We start from the raw sequence: 15,405 nt of genomic DNA, 5'->3' as shown, positions 1-15,405 counted from the left end.
ACGCTGGAAACTCCGAGAAAGACACTCGTCGAACGGAGCGGCGTGTAAAATCGCACGAATTTTCTTCCGCTTGGTGGTGTGGGGCCCCCGAAGCGGATACGAGGCTTATCGGCCTGACACCGACATTCGATGCAGCAGGACGTCTGGGCCTGCAAGATAGGGCGCCGAAAACGTGTCAGCGGCAGAGATAGCGCTGCGATCGGAGGCTGATTGACGTGCACGCGGCCCACTAGATTACCCGCGTTAGTTCCGCCAGTTGCGGGCGACGTCGCGACGTCCGTCGGGGAAAGGCGGTGGGGTCGGAAAAATTACAGGAAGAAAGCCGATGCTTCATCGTAAAATTTGCCAAAAATTTCCAAGTTGAAAGACAGCAGCTACATCTCTTCCTCTCGTGGTGTAATTTGGAATAATTTTCCGATAATTCCATGTCATTTGGAAATGACAATTGTAAGGATTCATGTGTAGCTTTTCAAATAAATAGTTTTCGATGATTCTGTTCGAAATCAGAAGCTTTTCCTTCGAGCTATCGAATCAATTTCGGGTCAAAAATGTCTCAATGTCATTTGGATTTGGTTTTCAGCCAATGTCATGTTGGATTGTCATTTGGAAATGACAATTTTTCCTCAAAGTACACTTGGATTGTATTTGAAATTTGAATCTCTCAAAAACTCAGTGTCATTTGGAAAGGAAATTCCAAACTTATTTTGGGTTGTCATTTGGAAATGACAATTTTTCCTCAACGAACACTTGGATGCTATTTGAAATTCAAATCTTTCAAAAACTCAGTGTCATTTGGAAAGGAAATTCCGAACTTATTTTGGGTTGTCATTTGGAAATGACAATTTTTCCTCAACGAACACTTGGGTCCTATTTGAAATTTAAATCTTTCAAAAACTCAGTGTCATTTGGAAAGGAAATTCCAAACTTATTTTGGGTTGTCATTTGGAAATGACAATTTTTCCTCAAGGAACACTTGGATGCTATTTGAAATTCAAATCTTTCAAAAACTCAGTGTCATTTGGAAAGGAAATTCCGAACTTATTTTGGGTTGTCATTTGGAAATGACAATTTTTCCTCAAGGAACACTTGGGTCCTATTTGAAATTAAAATCTTTCAAAAACTCAGTGTCATTTGGAAAGGAAATTCCAAACTTATTTTGGGTTGTCATTTGGAAATGACAATTTTTCCTCAAGGAACACTTGGATGCTATTTGAAATTCAAATCTTTCAAAAACTCAGTGTCATTTGGAAAGGAAATTCCGAACTTATTTTGGGTTGTCATTTGGAAATGACAATTTTTCCTCAACGAACACTTGGATGCTATTTGAAATTTATATCTTTCAAAACCTCAGTGTCATTTGAAATGGAAATTCCAAACTTATGTTGGGTTGTCATTTGGAAATGACAATTTTTCCTCAACGAACACTTGGATGCTATTAGAAATTTAAATCTTTCAAAAACTCAGTGTCATTTGGAATGGAAATTCCAAACTTATGTTGGGTTGTCATTTGGAAATGACAATTTTTCCTCAAGGAACACTTGGATGCTATTTGAAATTTATATCTTTCAAAACCTCAGTGTCATTTGAAATGGAAATTCCAAATTTATGTTGGGTTGTCATTTGGAAATGACATTTCACGGGGGGGAGTTTTCCGTTGATTTCATCTTTCGACGTCCGAATGATAATTTTTCCTACAAGTCAATAACTTCTTTCTGTGCTTATTATCTTGGGTCAAGAATAGTTTCTGTCCAAACATTTTGAAATTCGTACCATTTGGGATCCAAAGTTTTTGCCAAGTAAATAGTGTCATTTGGAAATAGGTTTCCAATACAGCGCTACTTGAAAAACTATACGTGTTCTTCATTCGGATAAACCATTGCCTAATCATTGGAAAAAGTTCATTTCAAAACTTCCCCCCTGCTATCATATACCCGATACACTCCCGGGAATCCCACGTTCTTCACATAATAACACCATTACATGATTATCATCATATAAAGAAGAGTTCTACCCACATCGAATCGCCTAATTCCCGACAACCGATCATGTTTGACATTTCCTCTCTGCAAGCGCGGACGCGGGCAATGCGACGCGTGCACAAAGCTCGTGCACGTGACCTCCGAACCGACGCAGGGCGTCCGAAGAGCTAGGGGACGTCGAAGATACAGGCAGGGATCGTGGAGAGCAAACCTGGCCAAGTTTGCAATTTTCATTGAACAAAACGCATTCGAGCCACTGACTCGACAGGAATAAAAAATGGGAATAAAATTTTTGTGGCACTCCGTATATACGGGGAAAGATCGCAATCATTCAAGTCCGTAAAAATGCCACTGGCCGAATTGTCATCATCATTACGTTTAATGTTTGCCGCGCGACAAATAGCTTTTTTATTATACCTCAGAAATAAAGCGCCCCTTTCGGAAAAATCACCCTCACGACAGGGGACAATGTTTATTGTGCCATCATATCACCGTTATTCCATCGTCTTTCTTTTTATTCATCCCATCGGATATACGAGTATAGAAGAATATCGTTCTAACTTCTATTGTTATCGGTTTGGTATGGGGTGCGCTACTATGAACATGTGGTGGAAATTACTCTTCATATTTACAAGTACTGCTCCAGCGGGAGATGTTTGTTAATCCCCGATCTCCAGGGAATCGCTTCGAAACATTACAGATTTGCTATCCTGTGTCAGCTTCTTCGTATAGGACGATAGCATGCTTTTTTTGGTTCATTAGTTACAGAAAAAAGTAATAACACACAAGTAATACAGTTTTTGTCTTTGACTCGTACAAATATTTCAACAGTAGATTCTTGAGGACGAAAGAAACACTTTCAGTTACAAATTCCAAATAGAAGTGTCCCCAGAATATTCGAAATACACTGCTCAACAATCGATAGGAATCACGCATAAATTTCACTTTGCTGAGCATCTGTTTTACATGTGTTCTTTCAGGAAAAACTGGGATATTTTGTGTTGAGTCCTGAAATCGAATGTAGCATAAAAAACCATGTTGCTAAACCTGTTTTCTTCTCGTTTGAACGCACAAGTTCGATTTGAGTTGACAATAATTGAAAAATTTGAAGCAATATCGTTGTATCAGTCATGGCGAGAAGACGTTTGTAGGTAGCAGAAGAGTAGAACATGCTCAACAAACATTTCTCGAGATGTCAATCGAAAACTCACCACCCTGAATCGCCACCGTATCTCATGGCCTAATCGATGGTAATAGGGAAGCCAAAAAACAATACGAACCCCCTTGTGCCACCCTGTATACAACTGCATGCATTGAAAACCGAACACGATATTCGTCGGAGCGTAAACGCGTCTTTGTGTGACATCGGCGACGCATCATATAGGGTTTCGCAAATATTCAGATCTCCGGTTCGACTATTTAAATATTTAGAAGGTTTCTCCAATTACTGCATTGTCGTCGGGTCCTATCGGGAAAGGCGACGCCGTTCCTGGTCTCCGGGGAACGCTGAAAGACGCCTCTGTTGACGCCGAAGGCACGTGCGCGACGTCGAACGGCTTCAACGTGACCATACAGAGTGTCCCGACTAAAACGCGTCAGCGTTTTGATTAATCGGTGGAGATGGTGAATCTGGCACGAAAAATATTGGAAGGCTCACTGGAATTTCCACCTGATAAATGTATCTTGCCAAATTCAGGTAATATGAAGTTTTTTACGCTATTCGATCATAGAGGGCGTTATTGTCTCAGACATACTCAGGAGTCACAATCGTACACGTCAACCACTATTCGATTCCGTCGAAGGAACACTAGAACGTGAATTTTCATCTGAACATCGACGTAGTTGTAGCCAGTTTCTGGAGGATGTGAATTTTTTGCCCTGGACGAAGTAAATAGAAACCCGGATCGACCCCGACCTCTCGTATATGCATAAAACGGCCGAGGACGGGTCCGGAAGCGTCCGGGATTCCTGGGGATCGTATCCGGAATCCGGAAACGTTGTCAGGTGGTGTACGGGGCGACAACGTTTTAAGCCGGTAACGTTGTCCCCTGTCAGGGCGCGGGATATTCATTCCGATTTAATGACCTGGTCGCTCTCATCGCCGCCTTCAATTCGAATAAATTCGTTTTAATTAGGTTATAAAACGGGGCCCCCGTTTTTGGTTGGATGCAGTGGGTCTATTTTCAGGATCATCATTACAGGAAATGGATATTTCGAATCGAGCACTGAAAAAATGATGCGAATTTCACATAATGATGGGAAATAATGATCTCTCTCACAAAAAATGAACATTCTTTAAAGACAGGAAATAATGAACATTCTTGGATAAAATGAACATTCACGAAGAAAATGAACATTCTCGGACAAAATGAATATTCTTGAAAAAAATGATCATTCTAGAAAATATACATATATGAAAATTGTTGGAGAAAATGAACATTCTCGGAAATAATGAACATTCTTGGAAATAACGAACATTCTTGAACAAAATGAACATTCTTGGAAATAATGATCATTCTCGGATAAAATGAACATTCTTGGAAATAATGAACATTCTTGGAAATAATGAACATTCTTGGATAAAATGAACATTCTTGAAGAAAATAAACATTCTTGGACAAAATGAATATTCTTGAAAAAAATGATCATTCTAGAAACTTTCTTGGCAATAATCAACTAAATCGAAAATAATAAATATTATTGAAAATAATGAACGTTACTGGAAATACTGAGCATTGTTGAAAATGAAAAACACAATTGAGTATATGAATATTGTTAGAAATAATTAAATTCATGGAAAGAAAGAACTATATTGCTAATAATGAACATCTAAAAAATAATGAACATTATTTGAAGCAATAAAAATTATAAAAAATAATGGAAATAATGATTCAATAATGCTTATTATTACCAATAGTATTCTACGTAATGATCATTTTATGGTTTAACAAATTTAATTCAAACTCATTACTCTTCTTATGTCCATAAATCCAGTTTTGATACAAAAGGCAGTATTGAATAAGTTTCACACCAGTAGAAACTTGGAAATTGCTGTTTAAAAAGGCTCAAAAATAGTATTCATCAATCATAAACGACAAGTAGCTACGTCTATGTAGTAGTGCCTGAGCAGCAGTAGGTTCCCTTCTTCATCGAGTAATAGAACCGCATTTTCGCGGATTTTTTTTTTTTTTAATACTCGCGACATCTTCGCCGACATCAGAATGGTACAGTCGGGTCGCTAGATATTCTACGGGACCTGTCTCCACGTCCCAAGTCCTCAGCAGAAGCGGTTGCAGCGGCAAAACAGCTAATCTATATTCATGGGGTTCCTCCCTCCACCTGCATCCCCATGACGGCTCTATCTCGCTGGCCACCTAGCGGAGGATCCCCGCACTAGCGCCCATGGTGATCCGTTCACAACAGATACTCGAAGATATAGCCCAGACTTTTTCTACATATCCCTATAATATAAAGATATTTCAATTCGTTTTTTTCAAAATCTACATGGATGAAAACATACACTCATTGATGATAATGAGACACATCATCATTGAAAATCATGAACAGCTCTGGAAATAATAAACATTAGTGGAAGTAATGAACTTTTTGAAAATAATGAACACTATTGGAAATGAGAGCAGTATTGGGAAAAATGAACATTGTTGGAAATGATCCACATCATATAAATAAAAAACATTTTCATCATTGTTGGAATTCATTAATAAAAATAATGAACATTAATAGAAACTGATGAACATCTTCGGAAATAATGAACTTAATTAGGAATACTGAACATAATATAAAAATAAATGAGCAAAATTGGAAAAAAAGAAGACTTTGGAAATAATAAAAGTATAGAAATAATGAAATGATGAACTGCAGCATTATTTAAAAAATGGACATTACATTCTCAGCACTGCAGAGAACCCCTCAATGTTTTTTCACCTTTACATATCTGAAGATTCGTCATAGATTCACTGATCGAAATTTGAGAGTGCCGAGCACGCGCTGGAAGCGGTCGTGAACGGACCACGGGGCTCCGGTCCCGCGCCCTGACTGTACTATGATTGAATCCTCGTTTTTGCCCGGACTGTACATAATAGACATCGGGCGCGCGGCCCGTTAATCTGCGTTTCCCTGGCAACCGGGGATAGCTATCAACAATACCGGCCCTGGGCTTCCCCCCGACGGTCCCCCCAAAACCACCCCCTCGTTCGGGAGACACCGACACGTTCCTTGGAACATTGGGTCGAACCCTGTTGACGGACAGGTGAAAATAGGTCGCGCGAAAACCTTTTTTTGGGATGAAGGGGACCGTCCAGATCCAGGCGCTCTCAGCTTTGGAAGAATGAAACTGGAATATTACATCCAGATTATTGGACTTGGCCACCAAGATCGTGCGATTTGATCCTGATAGACTTTTTCTTATGAGAGTCGATTTTTCTTGTTTCATTCTATTCAACCCTTACTGAAAATGCTTTGTACCCTTCGACCAGCTCGTATTGGCGTTGATTTCTATGCTGCTTCCATAAAAATGAGGAATTGAACGTTTCTCCTTGCTGTAACCCTGCAGTCTCCCTTGACTCCGCGCGACCCTTAACTGCACACTCTTATCGTCATAACATCTGCGTTAACAGTCGATTGAAGTCGGTATACACGGTGTCCCATTTTGATTTATATCATCCAGATCTGCGCCAGATTCAGATTAAGGTATTGTTCGCGCCTGGGCGAACAGCACCCCACTTTGGGGGCTCCTATCCGCCGGGCCATTCTTTGATTGATGGTAATTTATGTATCTGGAGGAAATATCTGGAGTCGGGGGACTTGTATATACGGCCTCTGCTGGATGGACGATGAGGAATTATCGACGGGGGATCGGATTTTAAATGATTACGGGGGTTATTGTGGGGGCGCGGATATGACGCCACTGAAACAATGTTCAGTTCGGGTGCGCCAACCCTTACAACGATTCAGTACCGATTTCAAAGAAGAAAAACGTTAATTTAGTATGAAATTCTACCCTGGGATCGGCATCCCGTATTCTATATTATTTGGTCCTTCGAGCCGGATCAACTTCCTTGATTCTATATTTGGTCCTTCGAGGCGGATCAACGTCCCTGATTCTACATTTGGTCCTTCGAGCTGGATTAACGTCCCTGATTCTATATTTGGTCCTTCTATAGTACCTACAGGGTGAGTTTTGGACTACATCAATCAGTTCTCTGAATCGATCGGAGTTTTTCCGTATTCTGATTGTTCTTTTAAGATATGAAACGCATACGCCTCGCGAAGGATCAAGCCGACCGCCGAAAGCCCACATTAACCTGCCGATTGAATTCCGAATCACACCGGTACACATAATAATTCTAACGCCATTACTGAACCCCGTAATTTATTACAACTATAAAATATCAACGGACGCCGCCGCGCCGGCTACAATTTCCGATAAATCGTGTTTTATATCGGCGAAATTGAATTTCAAAGAAAATTAGTTACGGGAACGGGCGCTCACGGTACGTATTACGCGGTACGAACATAGAAATATATTCGTATAACGTGATTATAGACTGGTTCGTGTGTGTGTGTGTGTGTAGCGCGCATCTCCGGATCGCTGCGGTTCGCCGCAAATCGCCGAGATGTGCCCTGTTATTTCGGATTCATCATTTGCGGGTTGTAAATGAAGTGAGGTGCGATGGGAGTACTGTAGGAGGTCCTTTTTTCCGTATTATCCGCCCTTCGCCGATCGGATTCCTGGAATACCCTTATTCTGTATTTGGTCCTTCGAGCCGGATCGACTTCCCTGATTCTACATTTGGTCCTTCGGGTCGGATCACCGTCCTTGATTTCATAGTGGGTGAGTCTTCCACTGCTACATGTACAGGGCGACTTCCGCATCGTCGCCGAAAATGCTAATAAAGACGGGTCTCCCCCTCGTCCGATGCGAGACTAATAAAGCGGCGATTTCGCGTTCGTGATTCCGCCGCTAATTCGCCCAAATTCGATCAGGCACCGTGACTTTCGTACCCGTAATCGAGTTAGCCGGGCCGCGGGGCGGAAAAAACAAACGACGAACGCGCGGGGAAGACGCCCCTCGGGGCGGGCGTCGGACGGACGTCGAGAACAATACAAATATACATATAATTAGGCGCGGAACGGGGGATCCCGGAGGGCTAGGAAGAAACTGCGATATTGCCATCTGGTTCGGAGGACCAGAAGAATTTCGCACTTTTTGGAAGAAAGTCGGGCAGAAATGTGTATCCCGAGTTCGAAATTGCTCCCTAGTGCTCTTTTTATACCCCGGAAATGTCAGAAAATGTTAGTGGACGACTGACGGATATGATCACAGAAAATTACAGGATTTTGACAGTCGATGTCAACTTCCAACGTCAGGAAGAGAGGGCGGGGGAAACGTTCGGATTACTGGCATCAGAAATCGAAATCTTTCGAAAGGCGCATCATCTGACAGATGAATAAACTAAACTAAATCAATTCAGATACAGAACATACGTTGATATGCAATCTGCCACGAATCCGAACGTTTCCAGCATCCTCTCGCCCTGCTCGATCATCGTAAAATGCTACCATCTTCACTCTGCGAGTTAGGAAAGTGAATTTCGTCAGACCTCGTCCGTTTCCTATCAGATGGCGCTAGGGTGTATTCCAACACCATACCGTCTACTGAAATCGAACAAAGGGGTTTCAGTTGTGATTCTCCGACGAGGTCAAACGAGGCCGAAACCATGGCCAGCATCTATTTTTTTCTTGAAGAAATGGTATTTCTGTCGAGAGATGCAGATCGTTGATTTTATATCTTCTTCAGATTCTTCCGACTGATATTTCAATCCGTATATCTGGAGTTTCGCTCGATCAGCTCGAACCCGGATGAATCCGGACGCCACTTAGTCATCGCCCATCGAAAACCGATATTCCCTTGTTTACACCACATGTCCGACTAGTCGGCATATTTTTAAACGCGACCATATGGCCCCCGATCGACCCCGAGTCCCAGGGGGGCCGAGGATGCGACCGTACGGGGTCTTCCCCAGGGCGTTATCTCCGAGGGCGAAGAAACGATCGCTCACGGTGCCGCTGACATTCGGTCAACTGGACCCAAGGGTACGTAGGAAGAATCGGACGTAGAGAGGGTTAGGGAGGGTTTTATAGGGGGTCTCTGAAAGGTGCTAGTGAGTTCGCGTTATGGACTTGGATTTGGTTCGTATTGTTCTGAAGGATCCTAAATACGTCCCTGTCTCTTCTAGTAGTAGATTCGCGTTGTTGGGTGCGTATACAGTAAAAGTAGATGTGGACACCAAAGTGCTTCATAACAAGCTATATTTTATGGGTCTGTCGTTGTTTATAATCAATATACAGGGTGATTTATCAATTTTTCCCCATTTAATTAATCATTACTTATCGACCACCCTGCGTAGAATTATTGGTCAAGCTAGACTGTGCTGGCATCATATTAATGTTGACCATTCCGATCAACTTTTGGGAATAACTTTTAGTAGGGTTGTATCATTGAGTATTGATACTCATGGGCCGTATTAAGATCAATTTCATCGACGACTTCTCGAACTTTGGCGTGTATCAATTTCAGTTGCGTTTACCGCGAATGCAGCGTTACTTTCTCGAAGAGTCGATTTCACATGCTAAGGCCCGGAGCAGACGGTAGCAAGAGGTATACGCGTCGCTATCGGCTATGCCACCGCATAATAACAGCCTACCTCGATGCTCGGACCCGGTAATGGTATCGTGGTCGGACCCTCCCACTTTGTAATTGCATTTTTGATACATGTTCCCCGGTTCTCTCTCGAAAACGCCTCGGGCCCATGCCACGTCCACGTATCGTGAAAAATTATCTCGTGAACGAGGTAGTAGGAAAAAAAAAACTTAATGAAAGGGCCCCTTTTTCAATGAATACGAAAGTAGTAGGGCAGTAGTTGGTGTCCCCGGATCTCAAAATCGCCTCCCACATTCAACTTTCTCAAAAATCTCGATGGTTCGGAAAAATTCGTCTCCCAATAGACTGGGAGCTTTCGGAAGTTGTCGTTCAGTGCTATGCAAAGAACTATCCAAATTCATGTGATACGGTCCTGCAAATCCTATGGTAAACGATCGGTGATTCCGTTCAGTAGATGGGGTGGTTTTAATTTCCGTTCAAATTTGAAAAAATACCGTCTAATTCAGAATCTAGAGGTTTTTCGTGATCCTCTTGGTGTTTTCTGTCTCACATTATCTGAGACACCCTGTATGTATCTGAATCGTATCCTTCAAATAAAAAACGTTCAGGTTCCACCGAGATTTGAACTCGGATCGCTGGATTCAAAGTCCAGAGTGCTAACCATTACACCATGGAACCTTGAAACTTTGGGGCGACCTTCACAGTCATCAATCCAATGAGGAATTTGTCGACTCTTTCATCAAAATATCGCTATTTTCCCCCGGAATTCAGAAGAATCTTGACGTGCTCACCGTATATACACGTATTCTCAGCTGTGACCACAAACCTGTCCCGAGATGTGGCGATCTACTCCAGATCACAGGTGGCTGGTGGCGCTAATGAGGCAATTTAAATGCATAACACGGGGGTGCGATTCGCAGTTCCCGAGGGAGCGTTGCTCCCGATTCTGAAGAGTGTCAGAGCTGGGATTACACATGATATCCCGGAGAAATTCTCCTTTTTTTCCAGGTCACCTCCGAGTTGGGAATATAAAAATTAAGACGTAGGATCTATTTATTGAGCTGTATCAATTCGTAAAAAGGCAATTAACGATTCCCTATGCCTTCTCCCGAAGAGATTCCTCTCATAAATCCTGGAGATTACTGTAATCTGTGATTCCGCGAAGAATTAATTTCTTCTGTATCATAAAATTCTACATTTTCGACAACAGCGCCATCTTTTGGTTGTAGGTCGAATTGATGCTCAACTTACTAGTAGGGACCTGGTTTCGATCAACTAAAGTTCGGTGGAAGACCAAAAGGTGGCGACATCTGTTTGTTTAAAAATTATTTTTTAAATGGATAATTTTCTGGTAGCTGTCAGTACTGGAAGTTTGGATGATCCTTGCATTTTTCACAATGGATTTCATACACGATAAACTAAATTTTCTTGGTTGTTCGATACTCAAGAGAAACCCCGACAGCTTGTGAGAGTCGTTAGTATATAATATGACAAAATATACTGGGTAAAACGATTCCACCAGAAATTGTTTGTATAAAACATTCAAGATAGCGGAGCTATTGCCCCCTGAATTCGAAAATAATTCAGAATAAGGGACTGATGATTTCTAGGACGGGAATTCTTGCAAAAATAGCAATTCTCTGTGCTCATATGACGGCAGGCAACTCTTTTTGTTTAACCTTTTCGATTAAAATACTTGAAACAACCGATAGATGGTAGTTACTATAATATTTGCTGCAATAATTTTATCTTCGAATATTCATAACTGAAAACAGATGATGCTTCCAAAGAGTTTTATCTATACCACTCAATTTCAATACACTTTTAGTCAAATCATTTATAATTGTTCATCTAGTATTGTAATTCGGTCATTTATTTCAAATTTATTTCATCAATGACTAACCTACATTGAAAAAGTATTTTTCCGATAACACTTTGAGAGTGTTTGTCGCTGTTCTCAAAATGCATACAAAAAAATTCGTACAAAATTAGTCAATTTCAGTCCTTTAATGAAAAAACCCCATTAATAACAAAATTATTTTCATCAACAAAAGGTCTATCAGTTTCTTGCATAAAAATTGACCTGTTCAATTGGAGACTTCACTCTGTGTGACGATGGAAGAAAAAATTTTAAATCATTGATGTCCAAACAGTGTTCTATGTAATGGACTTTTTCCGAAAGATTACATAACGATTTCATCGGAGAAATTTCACAATATAATTACAGCAAATTCATTTGCAAAATTACTATCTGAAATGTTAGCTTTCCCTGAGTTGAAGGAAATGATGAATTCGATTGCATTTACTTGAATTCGTTTGGCAAATCCTGGAATGGACCTAGCTCGTAACAGCAACTGCACAACTTTCATCGAAAAGTTTTTTTATCGAAAATATAAGGGGCATTTTATCTCGAAGTAAGTAAATGAAAGATATATTTCAAATGATTCTTTAATAAAGTATAAAAATAAGTTCACAAAAGTATAGATATATCGTAGCCTAAGTAATACTTGTATAAAGCTTCTTCATAAGTTACCTATTATATACAAATGACTTAAATTAAGACTGGTTTAAGCAGAAATCACAAGCTGACTGGACTACTTGACGTCGAAAAGCACTACGCCAAGCGAAAAGCGAAAAACGATGAGTAACTGATAACAATTCGACAGAATTATTATCAATACCCAACGCTTTCGATGCTATCGTACATTTTCACCGTATTTTTTTTTCGGGAATTTGATGCAAAAATAAATGGATGAAAGTAACCAGAGTCTCCTCCACATGGAAACCTGGATTCTTTGGCTACATCCATCTAACCTCAATCATGCTTTAGTGAAAAGAATGAAATTGCTAGAACTGGCAACGTCGCTATCTGAAAGACGAATCCTTTACTGATATCCACCAGATGATGGTGCACCATAAGATGACGATGGTGGTCCTGCGTTGTCAGGCACTCCACTGGCTGGATATCCTCCGGCTTCTTCCTTCTGTAAACATAAAATCATCGATGAACCAAAGAGTCAAGTTTGGCCGTCTATACGACCGGATCTGACGTCGATTCACCTACCTGAGTCTTGTACTTGATGAAGTATACTTCAGGTTTGCTTGGTTGGGTTGGAGCCGGTGTTGGGATGACAATTTCGGGTGCTTCCTCTGGTTTCTTGACCAACACGTAGACGAGGGTCTTCTCTTCGTTCTGTGGCTGAGCTGGGATGATGGGAGCGGTTGGGGTTGGTGGGGTTGGGGCCTGAAATCAGTCGTTTTCGTTTACGAACATCGGGGTGGGTCGTAAGGGAGGTATTACCTTGATGAAGATGATCTTGTAGTGTTTCTGGGCGGGTGCGACTGGGATCACCTTGGGTGGTGCTTGGTATTCTGGCTCTGGTGGTGGTACGTGGACGTATACGTGCTTGTGAACCGTTGGCTCTTGAGCTGGCGCTCCGTATTGGGGTTGGGGGGCTCCATAGCTACCTGAAGGTGGTGCAGCTGCTGCGTACCCGCTGAAAGGTGCCTCGGGCCTAGCGTAGGCCACGGCCAAGAAAGCTGCTACAACCTGAAGGGATAAGGTAACGATTGAGTCCGAGAGATGGGGCTGCATAATTTGGAAAAAGGTTTGAGATACGAAAAGTTTCGAAAAAGAAGCAGATGTTCGGTTCTTGTGAGATGAATGAACGAATAGAAGTACGAAAAAAGAATTTTGAATGAAGGATGAAAGAGCAGATGGGTAGAACTTAATTTCCAAAAAATACCCATTATTGATGACCCATTATTCGAGGTTAAATAAAGACCAATATAAGAACCAGTAAAAGAAACGAGTAAACCAAAAGAAATATGAAATGATTTTTCATTTGGTGAATTTAATTTGATTATAAAAAATTTTATTAAAAAAGAGGAGAATCTTTTAAAGTATAAACTAAAGATGTGACGAAATAATAAGATTGTTAACATTCTCTGGAGTGCACCGTAATAATTTTCGAAACATATCCAAATTGTGATTGAGTTCATTCGAGATCTTTACTATTCCAGGAATCACCGATGAAAAACAAAGTAATAACATCCATCAATTTCCAAATTCAGGAAGGAAATGAGCACTTGTAATCGTAATCAAAACTTACGTAACAGATACTCGTATATTAAAAGCTAGTGGAAATAATAACACGAATCAAAGTGCAGTCTGATAGATCTTCTTCCAACGCGGACGTATTTTTTTCGCTTTCTACAGTGACGAAATGTATGGATGATATTGTTTCTGCCATTTGGAGTGTATCGCGTGCTGTCAACCGAGCGGAAAATTCACTGTTTTTCATTTGGATCTTCGGCGATTTTCGGAATTGAATCGATGTGGATGAATTTGAAACTGGCACATTTAAAACATCAACAAGTGTTGTATAATTTTCCATTTCCTCGTCGACGAGACGTAGGAAAGTGGAAAATCGAGGAAATTTCTCTTGTTAGAAAGTCGAACACGATTTTTTCAATTAAAACCGATGTGTCGCAATTGATGAGTAATTGTCATTGTTTGAGGCTATCAGGACATTCCATAGCTTTCACATAAACAATTAATTTAACATACTGTCGACTACTGAAACAAGTAGGGGCTGAGGTAGAAGAAAACTATGATTTTTTTGATAGTATGCAACTTGTACATTCGAAATTCCTCAAAATTCATTCGAAAAACGAATTTTTTATGTTCTACTGGACATGATTCACTTATATGGAGATTTTTAGGAGTAAAACAGATTATTTTAGTTTCTCTTGGAGAAAATATAGCCCTAGAAGAGCTCTGAAATTAACTGTTGATAGTAAAAAGTATTTTTCGATTGCTTTTCACTTTAATATCTCAATTCTTTCACTTTTTCTTTCGCAATAGTTAATTTAAAATACTTTCGATGTAAAAATTAAGAAAAAAGAGGTCTGCGTATACATCTTATGTCACACAAGCTTTTCCTTGCAAACTCCCGTATATAAACTGTTACAATTGGATGCAAAAACAGATTTTTCTCCGACTACGGGCTTTTTCAAGCTTTTAGTACCAAAACAACTGTGAAAAGGGTTGAAAATTAAGAAATGCAGCACACAAAAGATTACAGTTCTGAGAACTATTAGGCTAGACATATAAAATTCGAATTATAGCTTCCTTTAATCAAATTTGACAAATTTAAATCTCCTATTACATTATTTACGTAGTATTTATCAGTGACGGTTTCGGAATTCGTGGTCATGCTCGAACTTTTTATAAAATCAGAAATTTTGATAAAAATAAGTTATTCTAAACAATCATTTTCCCTTCAGTGGATCTCCGAAACAAAAAATTATCCACACGATAATACCAACGAATTTCGATCATTTTTCCGACGTGATAATTCACACCGAATGATTTTCCTCGTCGGAAAATCTTCTCCGAGTCGCATTTTCACCAGATCACTTTTATATCACCGATCCGCATATACCTACCACGAAAATTTTCATTCTGAACTTGATAATCCACAGAAGGAGTCACTGAACAACTGACGACTTGTGGATCGCTTTTTCTTTTTATAAGAAGCAACCCCTGGCTCTGAAACGATCGCAGTTTTGGTGGTACCGGCGGTGGGGGGAGAAAGAGATGAGCAAGGTTGTGTGTGCCTCCCTGTACAATTATCTGCTTTCTTGAGGAATGTATATTGCGTTCCTTCCATGTCCCAATAACCGTTTTAATTTCGTTATACTGTACGATGCTTCTTGACGATTACGTCAAGGAATTAC

At 40.4% G+C, this 15,405-nt stretch overlaps 1 protein-coding gene and 1 non-coding gene across 2 annotated transcripts; both read right to left on the bottom strand.

Annotated features, from left to right (window-relative positions):
• Window positions 1-10,269: 10,269 nt before the first annotated feature.
• Window positions 10,270-10,341, bottom strand: Trnaq-uug. The gene has a single exon. It is a non-coding gene; the product is annotated as a tRNA-Gln (tRNA).
• A 1,847-nt stretch (window positions 10,342-12,188) lies between these two features.
• LOC123320306 (extensin-3) lies at window positions 12,189-15,163 on the bottom strand. The gene is made up of 4 exons (XM_044907600.1): window positions 15,115-15,163; window positions 12,965-13,213; window positions 12,728-12,907; window positions 12,189-12,647 (listed from the first exon to the last, which is right to left on the bottom strand). Exons 1-4 carry the CDS (start codon window positions 15,127-15,129, stop codon window positions 12,549-12,551), a joined length of 543 nt encoding a protein of 180 aa, XP_044763535.1. The 5' UTR covers window positions 15,130-15,163; the 3' UTR covers window positions 12,189-12,548.
• Between the last annotated feature and the right edge of the window lie 242 nt (window positions 15,164-15,405).

This window comes from Coccinella septempunctata, chromosome 9 (genome assembly GCF_907165205.1).
Source record: "Coccinella septempunctata chromosome 9, icCocSept1.1, whole genome shotgun sequence".
Classification (NCBI taxonomy): Eukaryota; Metazoa; Arthropoda; class Insecta; order Coleoptera; family Coccinellidae; genus Coccinella; species Coccinella septempunctata.
Note: the sequence above shows the minus strand (reverse complement) of the source record. Positions and strands in the feature narration are given on the sequence as shown.